The 14,777-nt window shown below is 43.9% G+C and overlaps 1 protein-coding gene across 1 annotated transcript in view; it reads right to left on the bottom strand.

Annotated features, from left to right (window-relative positions):
• The window catches only part of GALNT17 (polypeptide N-acetylgalactosaminyltransferase 17), a 425,502-nt gene extending 419,300 nt beyond the window's left edge, over positions 1-6,202 (bottom strand). Inside the window, exon 1 of the mRNA XM_070730672.1 lies at positions 5,965-6,202. Within this exon, the coding sequence (XP_070586773.1) occupies positions 5,965-6,202 (238 nt within the window). The remainder of the gene's footprint in view (positions 1-5,964) is intronic.
• Between the last annotated feature and the right edge of the window lie 8,575 nt (positions 6,203-14,777).

The following is a 14,777-nucleotide window of genomic DNA, read 5'->3' as shown; positions in this document are numbered from 1 at the left end:
ATAACTGAATCTAAACATGCCTGGGATAAACATATATCCATCCTAAGATAAAATACAGGAAATAGTATAAAGACAGACCAGATATACCATGAGGTCTTTTTTCTGCCGTTAATCTTCTCTGTTTCTCTGTTTCTATGAAGGCTATAATTTAGTTCTGAAGATACTTGTCTAAAACTCGGTCACTTTTCCAAGTTGACCCTACACAATCTAGAAAGGAATAAAACACACACACCAGCATTGTGTTTTATAGACCTTAGGCCGGAACACGATGTATAGATTTAAAGCCATGCCCCGTCAATTTAATAGAGAGATCTTTATTACTGGTCAGAGGCCTATTATGATGAGTTTCTGCATCTCAAAATTGCACCACTCAGCACGCTACATAATTTAGGTAAATGCAGTGTGTACCTTTCTAACTCTCACCAGAGGATGTCGGAGGTTGTGCTTGCTTTCTTTTCTCTGCAAGTCCCCTCCTGTAAAAAAAAAGCAGTGGCTGCACACAGAATTGCCAACAAGGAAAACACTTCTGGCAGAGGTGAAATCTACTTACCTTCCTTAAAGGTTTGGGAGACTTTTTTTACCCTCTGCGCATGTCCAGAAGGTTAAAAAAAGATCAAGTGGTGACATCTGGTTGGGTGATTGTAGCCTTGCACTGCAGCTGCTACCGGTTCTCTGAACCACCACTACCGATACACTCAAATGGGGCCAATATTGGAGATAATGCGGATCTCTGGAGGCAGTTGGTTCCAAAGGGTTGGAGCCGCCACCGAGAAGGCTCTTCCCCGAGGTCCGACCAACCGATATTGTTTGGTGGGAGGGACCTGGAGAAGGCTGACTCTGTGGGCCCTTACTAGCTGCAGCGAGGGAGGGGGGAGGAGGCGGTCCTGTAAATAGTCTGGCCCTGAGCCATTTAGGGCTTATGTCGAGCTGATGAGGGAAGCTGGGGGGAAAACCATCAGATTGCCACACTATCAGAAGAAGGCCTGATGACTATGGGAATCTGGGAAAGGTGATTTTATGAGGGAGCAGATGCAACCACAACACATTCTTTCAAGACGTTCAAGGTCATCCTTTGTCCGCCACCTGCCTGGAAGCTAGGAGGAGGAATGGCCACATTGGCAGATCCATTTGAACAGGTAGGGGTGGAAAGAAAAACTTTCCCCTGATCTGAACCAAGGTTGGAGCAACCTTTTAGCCACACTAAGAATTGCCCAACAAGCTCCTTCATTGCATCAGCCAAATTTCAACCAAGCTTAGCCCAAACAAACTCCTAGAATTCGTACATGGCCCCATGGGAGTCTGACCGCAGCCAATAAAATACATGTTAGCAATAACATTAAGATTTATATACCACTTCACAGTGCTTTACAGCCCTCTCTAAGCATGTTACAGAGAGTAAGCACATTGCCCCCAATATTATCAACCTTGGAAGGATGGAAGGCTGAGTCAACCTTGAGCCTACTGAGATTCGATCTGCCAAACTGCTGGCAGCTGGTGATCAGCAGAAGTAGCTTGCAGTACTGCACTCTAACCACTGAACCAACAAGGCTCCATGTTCTTGCACAGGAACAGGAAGCTCAAGTGGAAAGCCCAAGAGAAGGTATAAACCCCCACCACTCTCAACTGCAGGTGCTTCCAGGTGCTTCCGCTTCATCATTCAACCATCTTTCCAATCAACCTCCATGTTTCTAGTGTCTTTCTCCCAGCTTGGAACTGAACCGGATGGTTATTTCTTCCAACATTTGGAAGGGCTCCACAGTTGAACCTCATAAAATACCTCTCACACCTTTGGATGCAAAAGTTTTTTATTTCCCCACGTATTCATTAATTGGCAAGTTTCAATGATTAGGGCCATGTCATCTAGCTAGACAATTGCATCATGCAATTGGCCAAGGCTAGGATTTCAGATGGTTGTGTGTGTGTGTGTGTGTGTGTGTGTGTGTGTGTGTGTGTGTGTGTACAGGCAAAGTCAACACACTATAAACTTAAAATAGTAAAAGCAAGTGGGAAAAGATAGAGGGTTGATCGTTAACAGGCATTAATAGCCAAATTTCAGCATCACAAAGAAAGTAAATTCTGCGAGTCCCGAAGGTGATTTCCCCCCCCCCCCAAAAGGCAACTAGACTTCCTTGGTTTTCATTGATGATGTTTTGCGTCTCATCCAAGAAGCAAGTCAGAAATGAAGAAGCTTCCCAGGTGAGAAATTGAACGGGTCCAAAGACCGGCTACAAGAATGGTGGAAGGTCTTAAGCATAAAACGTATCAGGAAAGACTTCATGAACTCAATGTGTATAGTCTGGAGGACAGAAGGAAAAGGGGGGACATGATCGAAACATTTAAATATGTTAAAGGGTTAAATAAGGTTCAGGAGGGAAGTGTTTTTAATAGGAAAGTGAACACAAGAACAAGGGGACACAATCTGAAGTTACCTGCAGCTCCTCCACTGCAAAAATATATGGACAACTCATCTAGATCAAGGGAAATCTACAGATGCAATTTATATTGACTTCTGCAAAGCCTTTGATTCAGTGGTCCATGACAAACTACTCCTAAAACTCAAATCCTATGGCATCTCAGGATCCCTCCACAGCTGGATTACAGCATTCCTATCAAACAGACAACAAGTGGTCAAAATAGGAAGCACCATATCCACCCCCGTCCCAGTTAAAAGCGGTGTTCCCCAAGGTAGTGTACTGGGACCAACGCTCTTCATTCTCTACATCAATGACCTTTGCGATTACATCACAAGCAACTGTGTCCTCTTTGCCGATGATGTAAAACTCTTCAACACCACCGATAACACAACTACTCTCCAAAAAGACCTTGACGCTGTTTCTGAGTGGTCTAACACATGGCAACTCCAAATCTCAACTAGCAAATGCTCTGTCCTACACATTGGGAAGAAGAACCTGAACTCCAAATACGAACTGAATAATCAAATTATCACAGATAATCCCCACTCGGTTAAAGACCTTGGTATACTAATAACAAAAGATTTAAGTGCCAAAGCCCACTGCAACAATATAGCCAAGAAGGCTTCAAGAGTTGTAAACCTAATCCTACGTAGCTTCTGCTCTGGCAATCTCACACTACTTACCAGAGCTTACAAAACTTTTGCCAGACCCATCCTCGAATACAGCTCATCTGTTTGGAACCCATATCGCATCTCAGACATTAACACCCTTGAAAATGTCCAAAGATACTTCACCAGAAGAGCCCTTCACTCCTCCACTCGAAATAGAATACCCTATGAGACTAGACTTTCAATCCTGGGCCTAGAAAGTTTAGAACTAAGACGCCTTAAACAAGATCTAAGTATTGCCCACAAGATCATATGCTGCAACGTCCTGCCTGTCGGCGACTACTTCAGCTTCAACCACAACAACACAAGAGCACACAACAGATTTAAACTTAATATTAACCGCTCCAAACTTGACAGTAAAAAATATGACTTCAGTAACCGAGTTGTCGAAGCGTGGAACTCATTACCGGACTCCATAGTGTCATCCCCAAACCCCCAACACTTTACCCTTAGATTATCTATGGTTGACCTATCCAGATTCCTAAGAGGTCAGTAAGGGGCGAGTACAAGTGCACTAGAGTGCCTTCCGTCCCCTGTCCTATTGCTCTCCTATATCTCCTATATACCTTTCCTCTATTCCTATATCTCTTCTTCTATTCTTTCATTGATATATTCTATTCCTATATCTTCTTTTCTATTATTTCTTAGATATATTTTACTATGAGTATCTCCTCTATAACCTTCATCATGTATTTTACTATGTGTATATTGATATATACCCACTAAAACCCTCATTGTGTATTGGACTTTTATATCCTTTCTTTATATATAATAACTCATGTCTATCCTCTTCAATATGTATTGTGCATTGGACAAAATAAATAAATAAATAAAAATAAATAAAGATCAAAAGCAATGTGAGGAAATATTATTTCACTGAAAGAGTAGTAGATCCTTGGAACAAACTTCCAGCAGACGTGGTTGGTAAATCCACAGTAACTGAATTTAAACATGCCTGGGATAAACATATATCCATCCTAAGATAAAACAGAGGAAATAGTATAAGGGCAGACTAGATGGACCATGAGGTCTTTTTCTGCCGTCAGTCTTCTATGTTTCTATGTTTCTAGAAGTGAAACATTTTCAAAGGAAACAAAGTCCATTTGCCTTTTGAGAAAACACTTTTGGGAAAAACAGTGACCTGGATGGCTGACAATCTGCATAGATATTTCTGTGGGCTTCACAAGTCAAGGATAATTGGCGGCTTCGAGATCTGTTCTAAAAGTACAGTTTTCCCATGGCCGCTTTTTAGAAATAGCAACTCAAGGCATCCCCACCGATCTAATATTCACTAGCTGCATTTTGTTTCCAAGCTCAGAAGGATGTGCTAAGTGGCCTTAAACAAAGCACCCCATGCATATTTTATGGCTGCATTCTCACAATACATTTGCCCTCATTAGCCCTTTTTGGGGTTCACCCAAAGGACAAAATAGGTTAAGGTCATCTAACATATTAAATATCTCTCTCTCTGTCCCCCCCCCCCCCACACAAAGCAACCTTAAACAAGCTTAATATTAATCAAACGAAATCAACCCGAGCTGTGTATGCAAATGAAGCAATTAGATTTTTTTTACCTGACTTGGTTAAGCAAGTTGTGCAAACACAGCCAATGGGAAACTCAATGATTCCACCTCTTAGAATCTTGCAGCTTATTACAATGTCTACTTACTTAGGTTGAATCCCATCCCAGTCGGGCTGCAGCTTTAGCATTTTAAAATATGCTCCACTCAAGTCAATACCCTTAGATGGAAAGTCAGGTGGAGGGAAGAGTCTAGAGGTAAATTGCTCCTCAAAACTAACTTCTCCTTTATCTCCAACTTGGAGAAGAGACAGAATGCAATTACCTCCTAACAGATTCTTCCTACTCTATTTTCATCGGTAGATGAGATCAAGGCTAGCTATTAACTTTACCCTGTTGGGTACATGGATCCCAAAAGCTTGCAACCATTGAAATAATAGGGAACTTTGAAGATGGAAAGAAATGCTTTCCATGGGAAAAGCAGGCAACATCCTGATATTTTTCCCCCATGCCACAGCTCATGCACACACCAGGATCATTATATGCACAGAGGACCCCACCAAATGTTGTCCAGGTGCAAAAGCAGCACACAGGAGAAGTGCAATAAAAATCAGCCAGCATCATCTTGCAAAAAAAACCACCAGCCCAGATGGTGCCAACATGCAGGAATTCACACTCCGAAATTCAGACTTTGAAATATCTTTAAGAGTGCACGGAGGACAGAAAAAGTGCCTGATCTTACAAGATAAGACTAACACGTTTAATTCAGGGAGTACGTTCACACAGCAACTTTCACTCCATCATCAATCCATAAGTTGCATTTTTAAAAAAAATCAAAGGATATGGATGTGTGTATCAGTGCATTGTACAAACCTAGCCTATGTGATGATATAATGCTACAATATATTCTGCACACCAGAAGAAGAATTAATTTAGTAACTAGCTTTGGCAGGTGTGGGAATTCAAGCTGTTGTATCTATTCAGAGGACTGATCATACTAATTCTGCATTATCCACACTAAATGAGAAAATGTTTCAGGGTTCCTTCCCTACCTCATAGCCTCTTATCTGTAAGATGTGTGAACTGAGAAGTCTCAATCTTAAATGTACTGGACATTGCCTTAAAAGTATCGAGGGAATAAGTATTTTATACCATTCTTTCCCTTTCTAACTGGAGAGGAAAGTAATGAATTTCAAGACCTTCTCCATTCTTGCCACTAGTTGTAGGACTTATTGACCCAGATTCTTCATCACATGCAATCCAGTCGTTTTCTTACAAAGCCACCCAAATCAAAACAGTTGGAACAGCAAGAGAGTTATATATTATACAGGAACGAACCCCCTAAGAGAAACAGTAGACCTACCATTTAGTTGCCGATAGACGATGTCCTCAAGAAGGGACAACCGCTTCAGTACTGCATCCTGAATGGGGTTGGCTGGGTGGGCTGTCAAGTTGGCCACTTCTGCCCTGGGATGAATTTCATGGAAAGCGTCTCCGTTCTTCATCGCAATGGGCCTGCACTTGGCCAAGAAGAGGACAAAGCCAGCCACGGCGATCAAGTTTAAGATCAGCAAGACTTTCACTCTCCTTAGAGAAGCCATCAAGAACTTCCCAATGTGGGACACGTGCAAATGGAACTTCTTCTTCTTCTTCTTCTTCTTCTTCTTCTTCTTCTTCTTCTTCTTCTTCTTCTTCTTCTTCTTCTTCTTCTTCTTCTTCTCCTTCTCCTTCTCCTTCTCCTTCTCCTTCTCCTTCTCCTTCTCCTTCTCCTCCTTCTCCTCCTTCTCCTCCTTCTCCTCCTTCTTCTCCTTCTTCTCCTTCAACTGTTACTGGAAGAAGGACAGGTAAACTTGGAGGAAGATAAGCTGGGATGGAGCCCCTTCAAGAAGAGGCTGGTGGTGAAGAGGACGCCTTTCCCATCCTTGCATCTTTGGCAAGTCTCCCTCAGTTTGCACAGTTGGGTTATTTAAAGCGACAAGTGCTGGCAGGTGGCAGGCAAGCGGAAAAGCAGACTAGATTGGAGATCTCATTCCAGAGATAAAGGTTCGCGAGGCTGGAAAGCAAGACCTTCATGACTCTCTGGGAGAGCCGGAAAGGAAGTTAAACAGGGAGCATCCTTTTGCAGCAGAGAGAGGGAACCGGTCCCAGAAAGCTCCCCTCTGTGCCAACCTCCTCCAGACCTTCTTAAAGACTACTAGTCTTTGGGAAAAACTAAACCCCCTTATATTAGGAAGGGAGGGAGGGGAGGTTGTTGGAATTGACTCGCACACCGCAGAAGACCAAGTTCCCCAATGTCGCTGTGTGTTCCAGTCTGACCGGCTTGCCAGAGGATAATCCAGATGAAATTCCAAAGTCCCGGTTTAGCACCCCTCCAAAAAGTGGGGAGGAAAGTCGGAAGGGCGGCTGGATTCCGAATGAACACTTCAGGTCCTTTTTCAATAATAAAAGGAGTTGACCCAGAGAAACCCTGGGACGCAGCCACGTTTTCCTGGGTTTCTTTCTCTTGAAGCACTGCAAGAGGGGGGGGGAGCCGAGCAAGGCAAAGGCACGGAAGAAAGAAAGAGAGAGAGAGAGAGAGAAAGGACGTGGGTAGAAATTTTAAAAGGATAACTTTATTTCTTGGCGGAGGGACGCAGAGAAGGGGAGGGGGGACGAAATGTTTCCTGGATAGGGGAAGGAGTTATCCGCAAACTTCTAAATTATTACGATGGGAGTGGGGGCGGGTGGGTGGGAGTGGAAAATAAGGAACGGATGCTTTTTCTTCTCCCCACGGAGGACGCCCGGGCCAAAGGCACCGAGCCCGCCAAGCCCCTGCTGAGAGATGCCTTATAGGCGACAAAGCAAGAGGAGAGGCGCGCGCGGAGGGTAGTGGGGAGGGATGCTGGGAAAGGAAGAAAGATATGGGGGAGACGAGGGACGGGGAGAGAGAGGGGGGAAGGAGGGAGGGAGCGAAAGCGCGAGAGAGAAGGATAGAGAAGAAGGAGAGAGGGGGGAGATAGAGGAATAAATGAAAAAGAAGACCGGAGGGGGGGGGTCTACCGAGGGAACAAAGAAGAGTGAAAGCCTCCGAAAGGGAGAGAGAGAGTGAGAGAAAGAGAACGAGAAAGAAAGAGAGACCGCGCGCAAAAACGCAACAAGGCGGTCGCTTGGAAAGAGATGCCCTTCGCCGTTCTCCCCGTTTGGTTTTTCTTGTTTAAAGTCTGTAGGTTGCAGCCGATGGGGAGAGGGTTGGGAGGGGCGCAGGTGCCGCTAAGAGCCCCCCCTCGTTTCTTTCTTCTGCCCTCTCCGGCCCCCTTCCGGATGGCGCTCCGTCTGCCAGGCGCGCATTCCTCCCCGGAGCGCACGGGTGGGGGGCGGCGGCGCGCGGTTTTCTCTGCGGCTCTTCCAAAGGATGCGCGGGGAGAAAGCCGGGCGAGGGATCCCCGGGAGAGGCAGCGGCACCCGTCGCTCGAAGGAAATCAGGTCATCGTGGCCTCTGCGGAGCGCCGGCCGAGAGAAGAAGGAGCAGCGGAGGCCGCCGGTCCCGGGGCTGCTGAGCTCGCTCCCCGGCTCGGACTTCCCATCGCCGCCGCTCCTTCAGCTGCTGCCATTCGCTTTCGCTGAGCCGGGAAGAGGAGGGGAGGGGGACTCTCCCCTTTGGATGGCTGAGAGGCGGCGTTGCATAGAAAACCCGGGCTGGAGACCAGACAGGGAATGGGGGGGGGAGCGGAGGCGAGCGGAACCCACTAGAAGAGAGGGGGATGAGGAACCCGGGATCAGTTAGGCGAAAAGGGGGCCGGTGAGGTTCCAGGCCAGCTTACTGACCCTGGTTCACCCGAACCAGAGTCGAGATGAAGGGTACGATTGGCAGGGTGGCCCTAATGAACACAGTGCATCTATGGCAGCTGCTAGGTACGTAGAGGCCCGGTTTGGCTTGATGGTTAGCTGTTTTTAACTTGGTTTGTCTCCCCTATTCATTCGTTAATTCGTTGGTTCGTTCATTCATTCATTATTTTTTATTTCTTTGTTTGTTAGTTTGTTTATATTTTAAACTAAATGTCAACTGCTCCAAACTAGACTGCAAAAAATATGTCTTCAGCAATAGAGTAATCAACACCTGGAATGCACTACCTACAGTAACTCTGTAATTTCTACACCTAACCCCAAAACCTTTAACCTTAGACTATCTACAATTGACCTCTCCCCATTTCTAAGAGGTCTGTAAGGGGCGTGCATAAGCGAACCATTGTGCCTACCATTCCTGTCATACTGTTCTATTGTCTCCTATCATTACTTTTTATCATTACTTATCTAATGTTTTATTTGCACAAATTACCATCCTATAATTGTTTGACAAACATATAAATAAATTAAAAAAAATATTTGCCATGCGTATTAGTAATATACATAGATATAACATTGTTTATATACATCACATGGGGACTAGTTCAAATCGCACCAGGCTCAAGGTTGACTCAGCCTTCTATCTAATCCCAGATTGTTGGAGGTGATATATGTTGATTCTGTAAACGGTTTAGAGAGGGCTGTAAAGCACTGTGAAGTGGTATATAAGTCTAAGTGCTATTACTATTGCTACTGATAAGAGGGAACATTAGGACAGAGATGGTAGGCATGCTGCTGTGCTTACGCACGCCCCATACTGACCGCTTAGGAATCAGGTGAGGTTAACAGTGGGCATCTAAGGGTAAAGTTATGGTAAAAGGATGTGCCACAGGATGTCTCTGGGATAGCACTAGCACTAGCATTAACACTAGCACTTATTTATACTGCTCACAGGTTAACTCCAGCAGGTACTTAACAGGTTCTGGAGAACCAGAGCGGAAATTTTGAGTAGTTCGGAGAACTGTAAAATACCACCTGGCGGGAGCCAGAGTGGGGTGGGAATGGAGATTTTGCAGTATCCTTCCTCTGGAGTGGGGAGGGAATGGGAATTTTGCAGTATCCTATCTCTGGAGTTGGAAGGGAATGGGAATTTTGCAGTATCCTCCCTCTGGAGTGGGGAGGGAATGGGAATTTTGCAGTATCCTTCCTCTGGAGTGGGGAGGGAATGGGAATTTTGCAGTATCCTATCTCTGGAGTTGGAAGGGAATGGGAATTTTGCAGTATCCTCCCTCTGGAGTGGGGAGGGAATGGGAATTTTGCAGTATCCTTCCTCTGGAGTGGGGAGGGAACGGGAATTTTGCAGTATCCTATCTCTGGAGTTGGAAGGGAATGGGAATTTTGCAGTATCCTCCCTCTGGAGTGGGGAGGGAATGGGAATTTTGCAGTATCCTTCCTCTGGAGTGGGGAAGAAATGGGAATTTTGCAGTATCCTTCCTCTGGAGTGGGGAGGAAATGGGAATTTTGCAGTATTCTTCCTCTGGAGTGGGGAAGAAATGGGAATTTTGCAGTATCCTTCCTCTGGAGTTGGAAGGGAATGGGAATTTTGCAGTATTCTTCCTCTGGAGTGGGGAGGGAATAGGAATTTTGCAGTATCCTTCCTCTGGAGTGGGGAAGAAATGGGAATTTTGCAGTATTCTTCCTCTGGAGTGGGAAAAGAATGGGAATTTTGCAGTATTCTTCCTCTGGAGTGGGGAAGAAATGGGAATTTTGCAGTATCCTTCCCCTGCCGCATGCACCAAGCCACGCCCAACAAACGACATCACACCCAACAAGCCGCACTCACAGAACCGGTAGTAAAAAAAAAGTCAATACCACTTCACAGTACTTTCAGCACTCTCTAAACTGTTTATTTATAGAGTCAGCATATTGCGCCCACCAATCTGGACTCTCTTTTTATCAACCTGGGAAGGATGGAAGGCTGTGTCAGCCTTGGATCGGCCAGGATTGAACTTCTGGCTGTGGGCAGAGTTAACCTGCAATACTGCTTTTTAATCACTGCGCCGTCAGGGCTCGATAATAATGAAGTTAGATATAATAGTAGTAACAGCACTTAGACTTATACATACCGCTTTGCAGGCCTTTTACAGCCCTCTCTAAGCGGTTTACAGAATCACCCTATTGTCCTCAACAATCTGGCTCCTCACTTTACCCACCTCGGAAAGGATGGAAGGTTGAGTCAACCTTAAACCAGTCAGAATTGAACTTCTGGCAGTAAGCAGAGTCAGCCTGCAAATACTGTGTTCTAACCACTGCGACACTACATCTTTTTTACTAATAAGCAGACGTCTTTGCTCTGATCTGCAAATCTCAGTTAGAATAGAATTAGAAATTAGAAATTAGAATTAGAAATTAGAATTAGAAATTAGAATTAGAAATTAGAATTAGAAATTAGAATTAGAAATTAGAATTAGAAATTAGAATTAGAAATTAGAATTAGAAATTAGAATTAGAAATTAGAATTAGAAATTAGAATTAGAAATTAGAATTAGAAATTAGAAATTAGAATTAGAAATTAGAATAGAATAGAATAGAATATTATTTATTGGCCAAGTGTGATTGGACAGGCAAGGAATTCACCTTTGGTGCATAGCCCACTAGTTTGCAGCTTTCACAGAAGATTTTACCCTCTCAAAAGTCAGAATTATGTTGGAACAGCAGTCTTCTCATTGTGCTTCTGGTTGCATTTCTCGGTTGTCCTAACAGGCTACACCATATTCTCCTTCTTCAAAAAGACTTTCTCTCTCTCTCTTCCAGAAATCAGCCAGTTCCGGAAGTCAAACACATGTCCAAGAACTTGCCTTGTATGCAACATCTGGTTTTAGTTTGAGCCCTGTATGCATTTCTACTTTTCTTATCCCAAATCCGTAGCCTTGAGACAGATGTTCTGCACATCTCGACTTACAGCCCCAATTGTGACCAGAATTTCCATGGCTAAGCAAGTTGGTTATTAAATGAGGCACACTCGATTTTATGGGGTTTTTTTAATGATGGTGGATCACTGCAGTTAAATGAATGATATTGACTTTGGTTAGTCAACTGGGAAGGTTGCAAATGGCCATCACGTGGTGTGGGCCACTGCAACGGTTGTAGATACAGTGGTCCCTTGTTTATCGTGGGTGTTACATTCCAGGACCAACCGCGATAAAGGAAAATCCATGAAGTAAGGACGCTATATTTATTTAAGTATTTATACACTATTTTAAGGCTTTATAAACCCTCCCCCACACTTTAACGCTACACAAACCTTTCCCATTCCCTTAATAACCATTCCCACACTGTTCTGTGCATGTATTGTACCTTTACACTTACTGTAAAATGTTTCAAATTCCTAAACCTACACGATGAAACGATGCTCCACGTGAAATGGCTGAGTGTAGGAGCAGACTCAGAGATGGGGAAGCTGCGCACCGACAAAAAGTAAACAATGCACTACTGAGCCAATCAGGCTCTGGTATTCAAAGCAGCACTCTCTGGTTGGTCATTTCTCCATCAATCAACCAATTGTGTGTTGTTTACAATCTCATGTAGGCAAGTGGCGTCTCAGATCGAGTTCTCCTGTGAGACGGTGAAAATCCGCGATATATTTTTTTGCATTAATATTTTATAAAAACCCACGATGCACCGAGTCCGTGAAAGGTGAACCGCGAAGTGGTGAGGGAACACTGTATTTCAATCGGAATCAGAATGGAGGTGGAAGGGACCCTGAAGGTCTACTAGTCCAACCACTGCTCATGGAGACTGTGTACCTTTTATATACATGGCTTAGGACCAGATTACTTACTGGACTGTCTTCTGCTTCACACATCCCAATGACCAATCAGATCCGACAGAGTCGGCCTCCTCTGAGTTCCATTAGCCAAAAAATGCCAGCTGGCAGGACCACGGGGTAGGGCCTTCTCTTTGGTGGCTGCGGCAATCTGGAACCAGCTTCCCCTGAAGATTCACACTACTCCCACCCTCCTGGCCTTCCAAAAAGCCCTAAAAATACAGCTTTGCTGGTAGGCCTGAGAGGGCCGTTGAGCATCAACACCTTGTTCCGGCCTAACTGTTGAATCACTGGATAATTTTGGGCCTCTCTCTCTCTCTCCCTCCCTCTCTCTCTCTCTCTCTCTCTCGTGGGCCAACCCATCTCACAACACTTATTGGAATTTCTCCATCTGATGTAAAATTCATATTGCACTCTTTAATGTCATGAATTATTAGATTTCAACTCATTCTTTTAAAAAAGATCTTAAGTTCTAAAGTGATTTGGGGTCCTTTAATATGTAGAACTAATGTTACTTTGACATTTTTATTTAATCTTATTACAACTGCAATTCATAACCCTTTTGATTTCTTTATTTTTTTTCTGTTCTACTTTGGTTTTTAAATGATTAACAAAATATGATATTTGGGTGAAAAAAAAATATGAAAGGAGAGAGTGCTGTGCATGCTGTCCTGAACTCTTGAATAAAAGATGGGATTTAATTATTTATTTATTTAATTTGAGTTCTATGCCACCCAATCCCGAAGGATTCAATGTAGCTCACAATGGTATAAAATTACAATAACAATAACAATAATAAAAAGAAGTCAAGGAGAAAAAAACAAGCATTTTCTAAAATCCAAATTAAAACCTAATAAGAATCCAGATAAGAGTACACAAACACTTGCTCCTAAAAAGCAAAAATAAATGTTTCGGAATACAGATACCTAATCCTTCGCAGCTTCTTCTCTGGTAATTTTGAACAGCTAACAAGAGTTTACAAAACATTTGTCAGACCAATCCTAGAATACAGCTCACCTGAATGGAACCCACATTGCATATCTGACATCAACACAATTGAGAGAGTCCAGAAATATTTCACAAGAAGAGTCCTTCACTCCTCTTCTCACAACAAAATACCTTACTGAAGCTGTGCGTGCTAGTAGCAGTGATAATGGCAATTCGCCCCTGGTCAGGGCACGTGGGCAGGCGCACCCGCGAATTCCACAGCTGGTTCAAGTGCGCTGGCTGAATACCACTTCCGATCTGGAGGAGAATGGCCAAGCTCAGACAACACAATAATTTTGCTCTGTTCATCTGAACTATATCTAGCATGCACTTTCCTATTTTCCTGATTTTTTTTAAAGATCCATCTTGTCTCTTTCCCATAGAAAGCAAGAATGAAAACAAGGCTTTTGCAAGACTCTTGATGCAGCTGATGATGAACACTTATTGCATCACCAAGTCACGACTCCGAGATGAGACTACAGCAAATAACACGCACCAAGTCCTTCTCTCTTTGAAATTTCGTTTCAGATCCTGGGAAGAAAGGGGGAGGGAGAAATAAAAATAGCACTTATACATTGAGCACTAATAACCATCTGGTATTGCCCTCTGCAGTGTTTTATACTATATCAGATCGTTCTTCCCCCCTCCCTCCAATTTTTTTTTACTGGAACCTCTATCCAATCTCACTGCCAAAGTTTGGTGACTCAGTTTGCTGCTGGAATTCAAGGATGTCATAATAAATATGTTTTTATGATTTTTGATGCATTTTTGAAGCATGGGAATATAATTCTGCTTGGACAGTTTAAAAGTTTTCTAAAAGTTCTGGATTTTGCTTCGTCCACTTTTTCATTAGAGTGGAATTCAGCATTTCCTTCATAAAGTGGAGAGAGGCAAGTCAGTCTCTCAAACCCACCCAAGGCGAAAGTCTGCAGTAACTAGAAGGCTCAAGTGTAAATAAACAATTATGACTAAGTGCAGAGGTCTTCAAACTTGGCAACTAAGACTTATGGACTTCAACTCCCAGAATTCTCCAGCCAGTATAGCTGGATGAAGAATTCTGGGAGTTGAAGTTCACAAGTCTTAAAGTTGCTAAGTTTGGGGACCCCTGATTTAAGTGGTCTTCTGACTCAGCATACTAATGTTTAATCAAACAAATAGCAGATTTTTTTTAATTTGTCAAGTACGTATTTGTAATTTACAGTGATCCCTCGATTTTTGCGGGGTTGCATTCCCAGACCGCCCGCGAAAGTCAAATTTCTGCAGAGTAGAGATGCGGAAGTAAAAACATAATTTTTGGCTATGGACAGCCAAAAACTACCCCCCGCGCACCCTTTTCCAAGGCCAGGCTTGAAGTTGGGGGCGGGGAGTGACGAAAGTGCGGAGGCCAGCGAAGATTGTTTTGAATGTTGGCCGCCCCCGCCGCCCCAGCACCTCCGGCACCCTCACCACCGGCTTTCTTGGGGCGTGGGTCCTCCTGCAGCAGCGCTGGCGGCTACGGCTTCTTGTCCTCTTCATTCGGCCGCTAGCCGCTCTGAGCGCTT

This window comes from Erythrolamprus reginae, chromosome 1, assembly GCF_031021105.1.
Source record: "Erythrolamprus reginae isolate rEryReg1 chromosome 1, rEryReg1.hap1, whole genome shotgun sequence".
NCBI lineage: Eukaryota > Metazoa > Chordata > Lepidosauria > Squamata > Dipsadidae > Erythrolamprus > Erythrolamprus reginae.
This window is presented reverse-complemented; position numbering and strand designations above follow the sequence as displayed.